The following is a 15,352-nucleotide window of genomic DNA, read 5'->3' as shown; positions in this document are numbered from 1 at the left end:
GTCGATAATTTCTCATTAACTTTATTAAATCTGGCAGCAAACATTTGCACAACATGTATACACAATCACAAGCATTTCAAGGTTTCTTCGTTGTCATTGTATGGAATTTATTTCAACAAAGATGTCTGTAACAGGGAACTCCTCTTGCACATCACTTATAATTAATCTGTTCTCACTTGCCAAACTTACTGTCATTCTACTGTAAAGGGAGGGCTGAGTGCTAGAACATTGTGCATAGCAATTTTCTGGTTTTAGTGAAAAAAAAAAACTGAAATAAGTTTCAAAAAGTTCAATTTCAAGCAGCAGCATCACAAGGAAGACATGTGGCATATTTGAACTTGGTTGCCCTGGATACCGGAGAAGGAGTTGCCCTTTGCAGTGCCTTTGGATTACAAAACTTGTCTGGTCAATATCATTTGCCTTGAGTTGTCTTGTCTGACGGGCAACCAAGCTGATGCTGGACGGAACCATTGCAGGCCGTTTGCCATTTGCGGTGCGCGTACTGCTCGAGTCTGCGGTGCGTCACTGTGATGGCTTCCAAGTCAAGAAGCGGGATGTGGAGGCACTACTGGACTGGCAGTCTCTGCAGGGTAAAGATGTCGAGATAGCCTTCAAGCCAGCACGGGTGCTTCTCCAGGATTTTACGTGAGTGAAGTGTGGCTCAGTAAATCTTGTTGGTTCAAAATGCATAGGAAGAAGATAACGTGCGATTCAGACAAGAGGGCAGAGATATGGACTAGCACAAACTTTCTACAGGTTTAATTTCCATTTGACTCATCTATTTAAACACACAACCAAAGAATGCATGCATGGATGAAAAGGAGCGGTCAAAGGGTCACACCAAATGTATATGATCTCTAGGCCAAAAGCATGAACCACAACAAACAATAAGCAGTAGAACTGAAAATGGCACCATCTGATACATCATCGTTGACTTTAGCAAAAAAATTTTTCTTTTCTGAAAAGCCATCAAATGGTGAGTGACGCATTTGTCCCTCATTCTGTGAATATCAATTGCTTCTAAGATTTCACCAGTGAGCTTGATTCCTTCACAGTGCATTGGTCTTTTCAGCATGGCCATAAATGCGCCTTGCACAGCAAAGAATTTCAGTTGCAGAGAATCACTGCTTATGTGTGTATGTGATTTAGCATTTGTCCATGACTGACCAAGTGTGCTGCTGCCATTGAATCGACAATGGGAGGCACGATTTGTTGTGAAAACGTTCTTCTTTGACTGAAGGTGCACCTGATTTGCCACAACCTTCATCAAACTGCAGAGGTCACGAAGCCCTCGCCACTCTGGGGTTTCATGGTAGTGCTTCTCACAGCTGTCTGCTCCTGTTAAGCAATGCTGGCAGTGTCGCTAGGAACTGCCAAGTTCCTCTGAGCTTCTTAAGGGTTGCATCGAGAAAGGTTGATTGAAAAGATGCAAAGAGTGCCAGTGTTACCATGTAAAGTTTTATCTTGAAATGAGCTGCTTAAAAGGTACACTAAGGGAAAATATTAAGTCGAGCTAGATTGATAGGTTATTCGTCTAGAAGTCTATCGTCATTTTCTGTGTGCCACTATATACCATTTTGTTGAATAGATAATTTAAACCACCTGAGCCAAAACGGTCAAGTTGACGTAATGTCCACGTGGCCTCCCTGTATGCCACTGCCTGTGAATTAGCCAGTGCTGACGTCACATTAGAGGTACCACAGCCCACAACAGTGACGCCACTCCGATTTTCGATTTTTGCCATTTTCTAACTTAAGAAAGCTTAATTCTCGCAACAAATGACAAATTCGTTATCGGGGAAGCCTAATCTTCCAGTCTCGCTCGACCTAATGTTTTGCTATTGAGCTCTTCCACATCAATGTGTGCTTGTCGTAATGCTACTTAGGAACTTGTCTGTCGTGTGACTCAATCTAGTAGTACCTCGTAATTGCATCTGTCCAATATGGCAAAGGGCGAAAAGGGACACAATATTTAATGCAGTCGCAATTTCGGCAGAAACCAGGGACGGAAACATCACTAATGCCTAGCCTGCTCAGCAGTTTTATGTGATGAGTGGTTCATGAGGTGGTGTGGCATGGGTGGCTGTTTCAATGAGCCATGCAATAGGCCACATTCACACGAATGCAGCACATCACCATATTCCAGCACTCTGTATTCATGTGCAGTGTTTCATTCTGGCGTCTTTGCCAGATCAAGATCTGGCAGCGTGGGCTGCCATCGTGGGAATGATGGGTCGTACGTGAATTGACCCAAGCTTCATCCTTTTGGCTTTGAACAGCCTTCTGGTTCGTTATACAGTTGACTCCCATTAATTTGACCACTGTGGAACAGCGAGGTTTAGTTGAATTATCCGAAAATCAAGTTGACAAATGGCAGCAAAGTGAACGAATCCAATAATCTTTTTAATTCCTTGAAGTAGATAGTTTGTAATGCCTTGTTGCTTCTTGCTTTTGAAGTGGAACTAACCACCAGGGCGCCAACGTGTCTAAACATTGCCTCTGCTTTGGACTGCCATCATGTTGCTGACAATGATGCCGTAGGTCAGTGGTGCACAGACCTCAACACTGTCGTTGGTGCTGACAAAATCGTCAGAAGAGAGAAGCAGTGGCGTGGTCAGCTGAATTTTTTGTTTTCAACCTTTTTGTAGCTGCTACGCATGTGAGGTGGTGCCAATGGGCTCGTATTACCCAAAGCAACACACAAATTAGGTGAGCTTTCATTTTGTAACAGTGTTTGGTTTCTTGCCAGGACTTTTCAGTATGTTCAAATTGAGCAAGAAGGCAAATTAATGGGAGCCAAGTGTATTTTCATGAAGCTAACTTGTTATCGCAAATTCCACGTTTAGCTTTATAATGGGGCTCTGAAACACTTTTCTAACTAATCACAGAATGGCCTCGCTATTATAGAACTTCACCTCATGAATCTCCGGCTGCAACCATTTTTTGAATCCTTCAAGTATAATTGAACTGATGTGCAGATTTCTCTTTTTGTCCTTTCTAGCGCGCTGGAAGCTACACAGGGCCCAGTCTAAAAGTTAGACATTTTCGTTTATTTTTTTCTCTGCGACGCTAGTTCTATGTTCAGGTGTGCACATAGAGAAAGCGATGCAAGATGGACGCTCAGGCTGCCTTGTGCCACCACGCTCCCCTGTAGTTATGTCATCCATGGAAACCATTCGGAGCACACGGTTATCAGTGGCCAGAGGACTTGTCGCGGTATTTCGTAGCGGCCACGTTATCTACACTACGCAGCACGTCGGTGCAGTCTCGCTACTCGCAGTGGACACAGCTATACACACACGGCTGTGTGTAGACCGGAAGTGTAAATGTGAAATACGTTTTTGTTCTTTTTGAGATGGCAGACAGATATATCTTCTATTTATTCAACTCAAGATTACAAATAACAGTATTACCGAGAATAGTATTCTTGCGATCATGAAAATTGCCAATACTGGTTGGTTGGCTGTTTGTGACGTAGCTGCTGACAATGCTGCAAGAAAGAGAGCAAGCAGTTTGTCACCGTTTTTGACAGGAAATTATATTGACACATGTAATTGTTTGTCTTTTCCGGGTGACCGCTTTTCACCCTCTAACAAATGTTATCGCGCAGTGCAGGATGCGCCTATGTATTGGAAGTTCCTCGAATGTTATCGATGGTTCTTTTTACTGTTTGGTGTCACCGAACCTTGTGTAATCTGATTTCATGTATGCGCGACGCGAATGGTGTAGAACTTTCTGGAAGATGCGCGGGCACCAGTGATTACTCTGGAACCTTCGCCAACTGACGTATAAAAGCCGACGCGCTTGATTCGCAGATCAGATTTTCGCTGATTGCCGACTGTGTTCGCCGCTTTCGTTGAGATTTGAGTGTAGCCTGTTTTTGTGGGCACAGATTCACCCAATAAAGTTAATTTTGCCATTCACAGTTTTCTTGCTGTGTCCTCAACTGGCACTACCACGTGACAATATATTCCCTGCTGCCATGCAGTTGAATAAGATTTGGCCAGCATGTTCACAATAGCCTCATCTACTGATTTCCAACATTTTCTTGCTGTGTTCAACAAGTGTTTCAGGGCTCCTTTCCTTTCTAGCACTGAACTGTTTTCAAAACATAGTGTGCCATAGCGAACCAGGTTTTTAAACCCACAATTTTTCTGACTGGCCCAGTTGCAGGGAAGATCGTTTTCGGTGCGCACTTGAGGTCGATAGAGCAGGTTGAGCGGGGAGGAAAAGAAAGTAAAAACAAACAAAAAGAAACTACTGGAAATATCACAACAGCTCGGTAGACGCGAATTAGAAGCTTTACCAACAGTCGGCATCATTCAACTTCGTTTTGTGATTGGTTGAGCACGTAGTGTTGGCTGTGTATGTTCATACGACTTTATTGTTGCTGTGGTGGACCCTTTTCGTGTGTGCGTGGGCCTAAACAGTGGGTACAAATGTTCGGATTGTACATACAGATGTTTCCTTTCGTGCAGTGGTGCTGATGGTGCAGATGGTGCAAAGCCTGCTCTTGCTACCAAGTGCAGTGAACATCTCGTTTAAGACATTCTTATACGCGTGGTTTATCACGTTAATGAAGCGATAAAGTTTATCCAGTGTTCCATATTTTAAACCAGTGTGTCTGAACCATGCCTGCGTTTCTGCAGTCCTGGATTTTCCCATTTTTGCGCCTACATGTTCTTACCGATATATGACGATACAAATTAATAATTCACAGTTGAGTAACATTACGAACTTGCTGCTTCTAATTATTCTATAATGTTACTATTTTCGTGCTAGACTTGTCTGGTTATGCAGAATAGCATTGAAACTACTTCAGCTCACATTTCTAGGTGAATGGAATTTTTATTGTTACTGATAGTGTCTAAGAACTGCATACCACATAATTATATTAGTGCTTCCTGCAAAAGTGAAATGCTAGTCTGCTTGTCTTATGTAAGCCTTGACAGGCTCGGCACTTATCTTGAAGTCTGGCCGGGAACATTCCTATTATTTTGATGTGCAGTCTGGCTGTACAATTTTTTTTTTTTTCCTAACTGGAGTTCTACTTTCTTTTTGGCAAAAGTATAGCTACATACCAGTCACTACCAGTGCTTGTCTGCGCATTGGAAATACACGAGAACAGCCTGCTTCTGTCGCAACTTAAATATAATTTTGTTTGACATATTTAACCATCATTTAATTGTTGCAGCCATTACACAAACAAAGTGCATAGTTCAGCTTCTTAAAGTGCATAATTTGGTTTTAAACACCAGAGAAACTTTATCACTTTATTAACATGATTGACCGCACAAATAAGAATGTCCGAACGAGATGTTCGCTAGACTCACAAGCATGAGAAGTCTTTGCGCTAGAAGCACCACTGGATAAAGTTCGCTTCGCCACAGTAGAGTTGGTTATGCGATGAAGCATATGAAAAGTGGAAAGGTTCAACTATAAGAAAAAGATATGCGACAGACTCAACTGTAGACTCAACCAAACCAGCTAAATGATTCGCCCAAGCTAATACAGTAGCAACCAGAACAGCTCACAGTCAATGCACTTGACGCTCAAGCCAACCATGTGCGACATCAAATCTGCAGGGCACGAGTGTGTGGGCTTGGGCGCAAAGCGGCTTCTCAAGAGGCAAACTGACGTCACGGTTGATAATTTCACTTATACGCAACCATGTTTGTGAGCCAATACTCCGAGTTCTGTGGTCTCCACATGACATACAAAATGACATCGATTGACATATATTGGTACCGGCACAACATGATTAGCTTAGAGAGAGAAATCACTTTATTTTATAATAAAAAAATGCATCGATGCCCTCGGTCCAGGGGCATTGCTTGCGGCATGCTTCAGCACTAGACCAATAAAGTCCGCAAGGAATCGTTGGCCATGGAGGGTGGTTGTGGCGGTCAGCCTCTCGGCGGAAAGATAGGTGGGAGTGATGAGGGTTTGGGTAAGGGGTTAGTTTTGGATGGCATTGCCATACGATGTGCGGTGTGTTGGGAGGATACAACTCACAGTGGCTACAGCGAGGGAGGTCTTCAGCAAGTAGGCCTTGCAGGAGGTGCTTCTGTGCTAGAGTGAGCAGGGTGTGTTCGTCTGAGCTTGTTGGATGAGCGTGCCCCGTTTGAAAGTGAAAGTGAAAGTTTATTTTCTTTTCAACGAAAAGAGGGCACCAAGACAAAAGGCAAGAGCCTGAGAAGGTCCTGGTCCCCTGTAGAATAGCTGGCATTGTGCGCGAGCTCTTCACAACAAATTCACAATTAATTTCTCAAGCGTTGTAAAAAGCATGACGCAGTAAGTTAACATGCATCAAATTTGTACTAGAAAAAAATTAATCGGATATGCAACTTATCGTATGAGTGATATAAAGATACATAATCTTTTTACAAACATAATAATGTCAGCCCTAAAACACAGAAACAATATCACAAAGCTTACAACATGTGCGTCATAGAAAAAACATTTGAAAGGTAGTAAAATAAATACAAATAAATACAAAGTCTGTCGACTAAATAAATATCTCATTCCGTATGTTTCAATAAGTATCTTTTAATTGTAGATTTAAAACTTTTTTGTGGAAGGTAATATTCAGTTTCAAAGAGAAATTGATTTATTACTGTGGGAAATTGGTAGCTTAGTGTTTGCTTGCCATAATTGGTCCATGTGGTTGGAACAAGCTTACGTTTCGTCCAAAAAGCATAATGGCTGCTGGAATTATCTGGACAATAAAAGAACAATGGATGATGATGTATGTACTTAAATTATTACTTCCTTTACTTTAAGGATGCCATTGTCACAATCCGCCCGCGTTCGTGAACAAGGGAGGGCTAGAGGCACCCTCCGTTAGACGGACACTCTGCAGCGTGGTGGTGATGAACGATGACTGAGCGCTGAGCAGCAGTGCTCGCCGGTGTTTATTGCTGCAGTGAAAAATGTTGCCTAACTGAGCCTGGCAGGCCACCGAGCCTGGCGGGCCAACGAAGGTTATGCCTGAAGGGGCGTCACATGCTTGCTACAGCCATGTTTATGAAATAGCGGTGACGTAAGTAAATCTGAAGGTCTGCCATGAAACCCCTCAACAGTACGCAAAGCGCGTTTCTGAAGTGAAATTAGCTTAAGGTAATTTCTGGACGTCGTAGTTCCCCAAACAAGGATACAGTATGATAACCTTGAATACAGAAGTGCGTAATACATGGATATCTTTAACCAGGGGGGCAACAAATGAGATATCTTATACAAACAACCTATTGTTTTACTTAGATCAGACATTAATTTGGTGGTGTGAAAATTCCAAGAAAGATTCTCATTGAACCAAGCACCAAGAAATTTCTGGTTTGAAACACGCTTTAATTCAGTATGCATATAGAAACTTTTCAGAGTGATACTTTCTACTGTACTAATAGGATGAAAAATAATGTAGCTTGTCTTTGATAAATTAAGGCTTAGCCTCTTGATCAATGACTGGTTACATAGCTTTCTTAAATATGCATTTGCCGTAGCCTCCATTTAGGACAAGGAGTGGGAGGAGGAGGAATAAGCTTTATTAGTAGAAATGAGCCGACAGTAAAATCGTCCGAGGTGGGCGGCGTCCCTAGTCCAGGATGCCGTGGGCCTGAGCTGATAGCTTGGCCCTGCTCATCAGGCGATCCTGGTCTTCAGGGCTCGAGCTTGTCAGCTGGGCCTCCCACTGCTCGACCGTTGGTCCGGTGATGGGCGGTGTCGATGGGTTTTGTTGACATTCCCATACCATGTGGTAGAGGGTACTGGGCGTAGAGCAGAAGGCGCATTTGTGAGTATAGCTCGTAGGATACATGGCGTGTAGCAGGGTGCCGTGCGGGAATGTGCCGGTCTGTAGTCTTCGGAAGATCACCGCCTCTTCTCTTGTCAGCTTGGGATGCGGGGGTGGATAGATCCTCCTACCTAGGAGTGGGATGAAAAGAATATATTCGTATCGTCAGCATACATGACCGGATTAGGCGATTCGGATATGCTAGCGATATCATTTACGTATACTAAAAACAATAACTGCCCTAATATTGATCCTTGAGGAACACCATGCTGAATTCCCAATTTCTCTGAGGGTATGCCATTAACTTGAACATACTGCAATCTGTTATTTCAATAATTCTTTAGCAAGTCAGATGCAATACTACGTATGCCATAACTGTTAAGCTTGCGTAGCAGGGTGTTGTGATGAACGCAATCGAATGCCTTTGGGAAATCTAAGAAAAAAAACCAAGAGTGACACACTGTTTCATTTCGATATTGTTAAGAATTTTTTTCTTTTACTGCTAAAAGTGCCTGCTCTGTTGATTTGTTTTTCAGAAATCCATACTGCAAGTAAGTAATATCATTGAACTTATGGTTGGCATGTAAACCTCTACGCAACTAAGATGTCGATCAGTCTCGTATTCGTGCAGCCCTTGACTTGACCTTTACCATGATTACGCTGAATTCTCATACGATGAGTCATTGTTCCTCCGGGCAAAAGCTATTTTGTCTTGCTCTTATAATCCTGGCCACTGGTATACTATATAAAGCTATATATAAAGTTAAGTGCAGATGTATCTCAAGCTTCCTTGAGAGACCTCTGCACACTGTTAATTGGGAAGCTCACCACAACATCGCGTTAGACTGCTCGTGAGCTAATTCCACAATGTACAATGAGCTTTTGCTAATGGAATAAGTCAGACATCACAACAGTTCACAATGCATTCAATGAATTAAAGGCGCAAAAGCAAAAAATGTGCCGTTATATATTCTTTTCCCATTATAAGCTGAAATAAAAATCCTTGTTTTCTGTCGAAACTATATAGATGGACACACTGCAATGAACGTGCTCTGGGCGGACGTTTCGTACTCTTTATTTTGCAATCGTACTGACGAAGTTATTGAGGTACAATCATGGCGCCATGTAAGCACAGCACTGGTATGACCGCCTGCATTGGCAGCAAAGGCTGCCCTCGCCACTTGTGTTGCCTCTCCATGCAAAGGGCAATCCGTCCTACGCATTGCTTTATTTTAAGGGCCTGTTTTAAAACACCCACTCCGTGAAACGTCACATGGTGGTTGTTGAATCAAGTGACTTCTGGTTAGCAATTGTCATTTTCTTCTCTTCCCTTCCCTTTCTCTCGACCTCAAGTATGCACTGAAAACCGTCTCCCCAATTATAGGACTGCTGCAGCATAGCCCCAGGTGGGGCCAGTGTCAAACGGCATTTGAAAATTCAGGCACTCTAAAGTGATTTTCTTGACCTTTTTAGACAAAACTCGCATGTGGCGCTTCAGAAAGTTGCTCTCGGTAAATGGCAGAGCTATCTGCTTTTCTCATTATAGGGTGATTTGCTGTTTGGCTGCTAGGGCAATCAGCAAAGAAATTTGGAATAGTGTTGGGGCTTTGTGGTGCAGAATTTGGCAAGCACAGTCACCATGTTGCAATGTTGTGACCTGCTAAGCTAGCGGTGGCTTATGAGCAGCATGTTTGCCTTTGTAACTAAAAATGCATTAGAAGAACTTTGTGCTATAATCACAGACTCCTGGCTGCATTTGCAGGCTGCCAGTGGTGCACAGTCACATCGTTTGTTAACACTTTGTGGACAACTACAGGCAATGCAACACAAAAATGTTGTCTTGCAGAGTTCTGGTGTTGGGCACGAACTTTCTGGATAATTGTCTTCTGCCAACGCCAAATGACATGCCACAGGTCTGATTTGTTGGGTTAGAGGATTATCTGATGGGGAAGACAGTCTGGTGCACGACTAAATTTTTTTTGAAGCCTGGTCAGAAGAGAAAGGCCAATGCAAGGTCCTCGGCTTGAGTGGTACCAGACCGGTATTGTAGAGGAAGTGCAATGTACACTCGCGTGCGACATGACTGCAACATGGTGCCATAGGTTGAAGGCACTCCAATACTACACCGCAGTGCTGACATATGATGAATTGGTTTCATAAATGCAAGTAATCGGAATGATGTTTACTTCTCCAGTGTTTTGGTATGTTGGCACTGGCATGCAGTCTTGGAGACCCTTCAACCATGGGCACAGTGTTGCAGCTCATACTGCATGCGGTTGTACACTTTTGTTTTATGCTCAGTGAGAACTGATTGTGCAAGTTCAAAACAGAGTGCAGGTGGCTAAGGGCGAAGCTCGTTTCTAGTATTCTGCCTTGTGTTGCCTCATTATTGCTGAAAGATTTTCCACAAAATACATTTTCTCGTACAATGAAAATGCTTATTCTAGGGGGATTTTGCATGTTTAGATGAAAAATAAGCTTTTCCTTCTCATATTGATATGTCTGGTCCTTAAAAGGTTAACTGTGCCTTCCCCACATTGCAACAACAACAGCGTACTGCTTAGAATATACTGACTAGTGTGTTAAGCACTGGTGTGCTGGCATGGAGTATGATGAATGCCAGTGGTGTGGGACACAACAGTGCGTGAGGGTTCCCTCAATCCATACACTTCTGGCTGACTTGGCAAGCAGACACTTGTAAACAACAACAGTATCTTTAACGCCAAGGTCCTGTGACATGCATTGTACAAAATTAGAGCCTTGCAGCGCCCCTTCACATACTCCCAAAATGTCAATTAGCTGAGAGATCACCAAGAGAAGTATGCAAAACTGCCGACACCTTAACTTGACTGCACAGGTGCAGTAGCTACAGCTAGGATAGTGCAGCAGGTGTTTACAGGCCACATTAGCCAGGCAATTGAGTTCCTAAAGCAGCCTATTGAAAAGGAAAGTTCATATTGTGTTTGGGCTTGTGTGATGGCCTTGCTTCCCTTCTGGTAATGTACTCTCAGGTACTTATTGTCATCTTACAGCTACATAAGTCTGTGGCTGTAATACCAATGGAAGCAAGCAGAGCTTGAAAAGGGCCTAGTTTGTGTGGCTTCATCGTTCTGTTGCGCTGTGGCAGGGAACCTGTCTTGTGTTCTTTGTTTTACACTAACTTCGTGTGTCACCGTGCCTGCCACAGCATAACAGAACAGCGTAGTATCAATGGCTGTACTCGTTGAGTTGGCCAGAATAGATTGGGGAGCTAGTTAGGTTACATCACTGATTTTTAGCGCACAAAAGCAGGACACAAAGATGCAGTGGTGTTGTAGGTGCACCTCGCCTTAGGTGCACTGTGTATTTGTGGTTAGTGAACCACAGGATGCATAGTTCTTTCCAGAGCTGCCAGGGTGTATGTTTCTTGAATCTTCCACAACTAGTGCACCCCTAAACTTGCACAATCAAGGAATGTTGTCTGTAGTGTGAAGTAGCTTATGGGAAACGGGCGCACATTTACCAAGGCTCTTGTTGCTGTCGCAGGGGTGTTCCAGCAGTGGTGGACTTTGCTGCCATGCGCGATGCTGTGCAACGGCTGGGAGGGGACCCCTGCAAGATCAACCCGCTCTGTCCCTCAGACTTGGTTGTGGACCACTCCATCCAAGTGGACTTCTCTCGCATGTGAGGGGCACGCCTTAGTCGGGTGCACATATGCGAGGCGCTCAGAGTGTTTTGCATGTGCCAGGGTAGGAAGCACGGCTGCACTTAGAGTGAGCAGAATGTTTTGCTCCGTCGACTGGCAGTAGCTGTGCAGTTTGTTGGCTTCATGTGTATGTATGCTGTAAGCCTGATGCGTACAGTAGGGAACCTGTTTGTCGGCCTGACATGCATGAGAGCAGGCCCAACTTTTGCAATGAGGAAGGGGGGGCCTCTGAATGGCGCCTGTTTCCAGCCTCTTGTGCCAGGCGCCCAACCCGGGGGGAGGAGGAGGAGGAGGCCCGCGGCCCCGCCTGCAGCACACCGTCTGCCCTTTTCATGGCCGCCCGGCTGTCGGGTGCGTCTTTCGCTGGGGCCCACATAAACTGACATGCAGGGCAGTGTTCCATGTCTCCCTGCCGGTGGGTGAGTCCCATAAGGGCACACAGCATCATTCGAGGAACAAGAGTTCTTGTTAGCCCAGCTGGTCCGTCTTGAAAGATTCAGCTTAAAGGAACATTAAAGGAAAATTTTAAGCGGAGCTAGATTTATGGATTATTTGTCTAAATGTCTGCCATCGTTTTCTGTGTACAAACATATAACTTTTTTCTTTTGGAAATTGCCACGCCCCGCTGCTGCTCCTCAGTTTGAACAGCCCTTGCAAAACGGACAAGTTGACGTGGTGTCCCTCTATGCCACTCTCTCTGAATTTGCCAGCGCTGTCGTCACATGAGTGGTACCATAGTTCACAACTGGTGGTGCCACTCTGATGTTTCTTTTTCGTAATTTTCTCATTACAGAAGCCGTATATGTGCAACAAATGATGAATTGATTATCACTAAAGCCTGATGTTTTAGTCTAGTTTGACTTTATATTTTCCTTTAGTGTTTACTTTTTGAGAGACAACTCTAGACAACAAAATCGGGATTTTCTTTGTAAATCGAAATGCCCTGCTGTCCAGGTGTCACATCCTGCCAACCTATTACACGCATTTCCTACATTATGCATATTGAAAGAGTACAAAAACGCTACAGCATAGACAGCTTATAACACAAGTCACCATAGGCGCGAGTGTCTGCGCTATAAGCGGCACCCCACTATAACCAAAACGGCATTTTTCAAAGGCAGTACACGTGTAAAACATGTAGACCAAGCAGCTTTCGAGATTCAAAGCATGCGACTGGGTTGTTTGCATCCATTTATATTTATGAACGTTGGAAGGTTAACATTCGAGAACATCTGGTCTTCGCATAAAGCAGACGAATGAGCACAGAGAAAAAAAGAAAGCCTGCCTATTATTCCTATTAGCCTAATAGAAAGGCTATTAGAAAGCCTATTATTCATATTTCCCCACCCCACTGTTCCACCAACTCCACAGAACTAATCTAGAACAGCAACCAAATTCCATGCACCATATGGTTCCTCGTTAAATTTTTCGAACTGATCCAAGTGCGTGTTGTCGAAAACATGGCGACTGCGAACCAAACTGCTGCCATTTGAGCGTTGTATGTGCCACCCGTGCTGCAACCGTCATTGTCGAGGTGGTTCCTTTGCTCTCCAAGTGCCCTCCGCTGTCAGCCACTGTGAAGTGTTTTGTTGCCTCAGCAGCAGACTGCAATTTTGGTTGCAGATTATTGGCGAGGCAGCATTGGTTAAGCCTAGCTGACGAGTGAGTCGTGCAGCATGCCGTTGCAAAAAGTTCACGCTTATGAAGTGCAGTTTGGGTTCGTGGGCGAACCAAAACCGCAAAGGCTAAAGCTAAGGCTAAATAGGCTAAAGCGAAGGTCCACCACACAGGCTAAAGCCAATAAATTGTTTATACAGCTATCTTATTGATCAAAAATAGTTTTCAAAGTTGGAGTAATAAGTTATGTTGCATTAATTGACTGACATGTCACTTAATTACAAGTGTACCAAGGTATTGAATTATCACGGGAAGAATGATGCCAATTTTGTTTAAATCCTTTCCTGGAAACATCTTCAAAACTTCTGTAATGCAGAGGCACCTCACAAAAAAAAACAAAGCTGAGAAAATCACATTAAAAGTTTTGAAAATGTTGCAAATTTTATTTGTTGACCTTATAATTAAAAGAAAGATTTTAAAATGAAGCCCAGCTTTTGCTGATCACAATGGAACTGAATTTATTGAAACCTGTTTAGGAAAACTTGAGGTACAGCAAATTATTTCTTGTTTTGTATGTCTAAAAGTGGGCCAATTCCCTGCTCTTGTGTCACAGCATTTGTTTTCAAGGTGCAAAAATGGCACCTGCGCTGCATGACTCGCCACAGTCGATGGTACATGCACGAGACCCACATCGTGTTCAACACATAAGCTGCGGACACACTCCGGTGCTGTTCGCATTTCCAAGTGTTGTGAATGTGCTGTCTTAGCTAATAGTGACATTATAGATGTACCTAGTCTCAAAACAGGGTCTAGACTTCAAGAACTCGCATTGCCGCAGAAAGTTGTGGGAACAAGCGCTGGTGCATTGTATGGTTTGCTAAGTAAATTGGCAAGTGCACGACCTCTGCATTGTTGGATAGTACGTGACTCCATGACACAAGGCTTTGCTTTGCTACAGCTAAACTGCCGACGCGATATGGGATTGCACGACGTGTTGATAACTTCTATGGTCCGGTCAGCCGCAATCCAATCACCTGCTCACATGCCAGCTCGTCTAATCCTTGCGACAAGTGCTTCCTCTTTCTCGCCGTGTGAACAGATAGTTTTTGCGCTTTGCTTTCCCTACGTGAGTCCTGTTTCATGCTTCTTAAAACGAGCGCCAAATAACTACTGCTTGCAATCGCAGTGTGATGAACAAAGAAACGAAGGATCAACTTCGAAGAAGGCCTAGCTTTCAAGCATGCTGCCCGAAGCGTCCTTGCACCGTTGCTGTAGCAACAACTAATCATAAGATGCCTCAGCGTGCTGGCATGCTGAGCCAAATGGCAGAGCCGCTTGCATCGCAAACCTTGTCAAAGTAGCATGCTCTGCAAGAACATTTGAAGCTGTTCTGTTTCTGTGAGCTCTCTAAAGACAAAGGGTTAGACAAACATACTGCCGAGCTATGCCTCTAAACGCTGAACAAGAGGCTAAATTTAGCTCTGAATGCATCATGCTCGGTGCTTCAACAGCACCATCTGTGTACATTGTGGGGATGCGCGACCCTCGCGCCTCTCCTGATGTTTTTCCCGCATAGCGCGTCTCCTGTAGTGCGGCTTCGCCGCGCACGCAGCGGTCGGAGTGGTACAGGCGCAGTGCGAGAGATGGCGCTAGTGTTGCGCTGCTGCGGGGTTACTTGGGTGCGGGAGAGACAAGGCACTCTCTCTTTGGGGTTCGAGACAGCAAGCGGGACGGACGTGCCGTGCCGCACGTGCAGCGACCCTCTTTCCCGGCGGGTCGGCGCACGGCGGGGACGTCTCCCGCGTGCGCGCCGACCCATGCTTCTGCGAGACCGCCTCGCGTGGCCGCCTTCAAACGCACCACCGCTGGCGTGACCGAACACGCGAACGACCAGGCGTTGGGATCCAGCATGGGGCGAACATATTCGCTCGCTTCCGGTCGCGGTGAGTCAGACTTCTAGATTTGTCTCGCGCCCATCGGCATGTTTTGTGGATAGCAACTCGGCTAGCAGGCATTGATGTATGAAAGGTGCAATAAATGCCCTTGTGATTGTTTGCACTACTGTATTGTTGTTCTTTTGTCCCAAGAGCACGGAGGAGAACCCCCACATCACCCCACAACGTAACCCTTTGCATAATTAAGTAGTGGCTCCTTTCCTTTACACAGCGATACCAAAGCAGGGCCCTTGGGTAGTACAGTTGCAGATACATAAGTGACCATAGTACAATGCTTTCGTAACATGCGGTTCAAGCAAGCTAGTCG

The 15,352-nt window shown here is 44.5% G+C and overlaps 1 protein-coding gene across 5 annotated transcripts in view; it reads left to right on the top strand.

The window, feature by feature from the left end:
- Positions 1-15,352, top strand: part of LOC135917012 (cytoplasmic aconitate hydratase-like) — a 233,332-nt gene that overhangs the window by 5,478 nt on the left and 212,502 nt on the right. For 2 of the 5 annotated variants that reach the window (XM_065450478.2, XM_065450516.2), the window contains exons 3-6: positions 477-645; positions 8,325-8,339; positions 11,314-11,451; positions 11,723-11,824. In XM_065450478.2, the coding sequence (XP_065306550.2) occupies positions 477-645; positions 8,325-8,339; positions 11,314-11,451; positions 11,723-11,824 (424 nt within the window). The remainder of the gene's footprint in view (positions 1-476; positions 646-8,324; positions 8,340-11,313; positions 11,452-11,722; positions 11,825-15,352) is intronic. The other 3 variants (XM_065450497.2, XM_065450487.2, XM_065450509.2) reach the window with 3 other exon arrangements.

This window comes from Dermacentor albipictus, chromosome 4, assembly GCF_038994185.2.
Source record: "Dermacentor albipictus isolate Rhodes 1998 colony chromosome 4, USDA_Dalb.pri_finalv2, whole genome shotgun sequence".
Taxonomy (NCBI): Eukaryota; Metazoa; Arthropoda; class Arachnida; order Ixodida; family Ixodidae; genus Dermacentor; species Dermacentor albipictus.
This window is presented reverse-complemented; position numbering and strand designations above follow the sequence as displayed.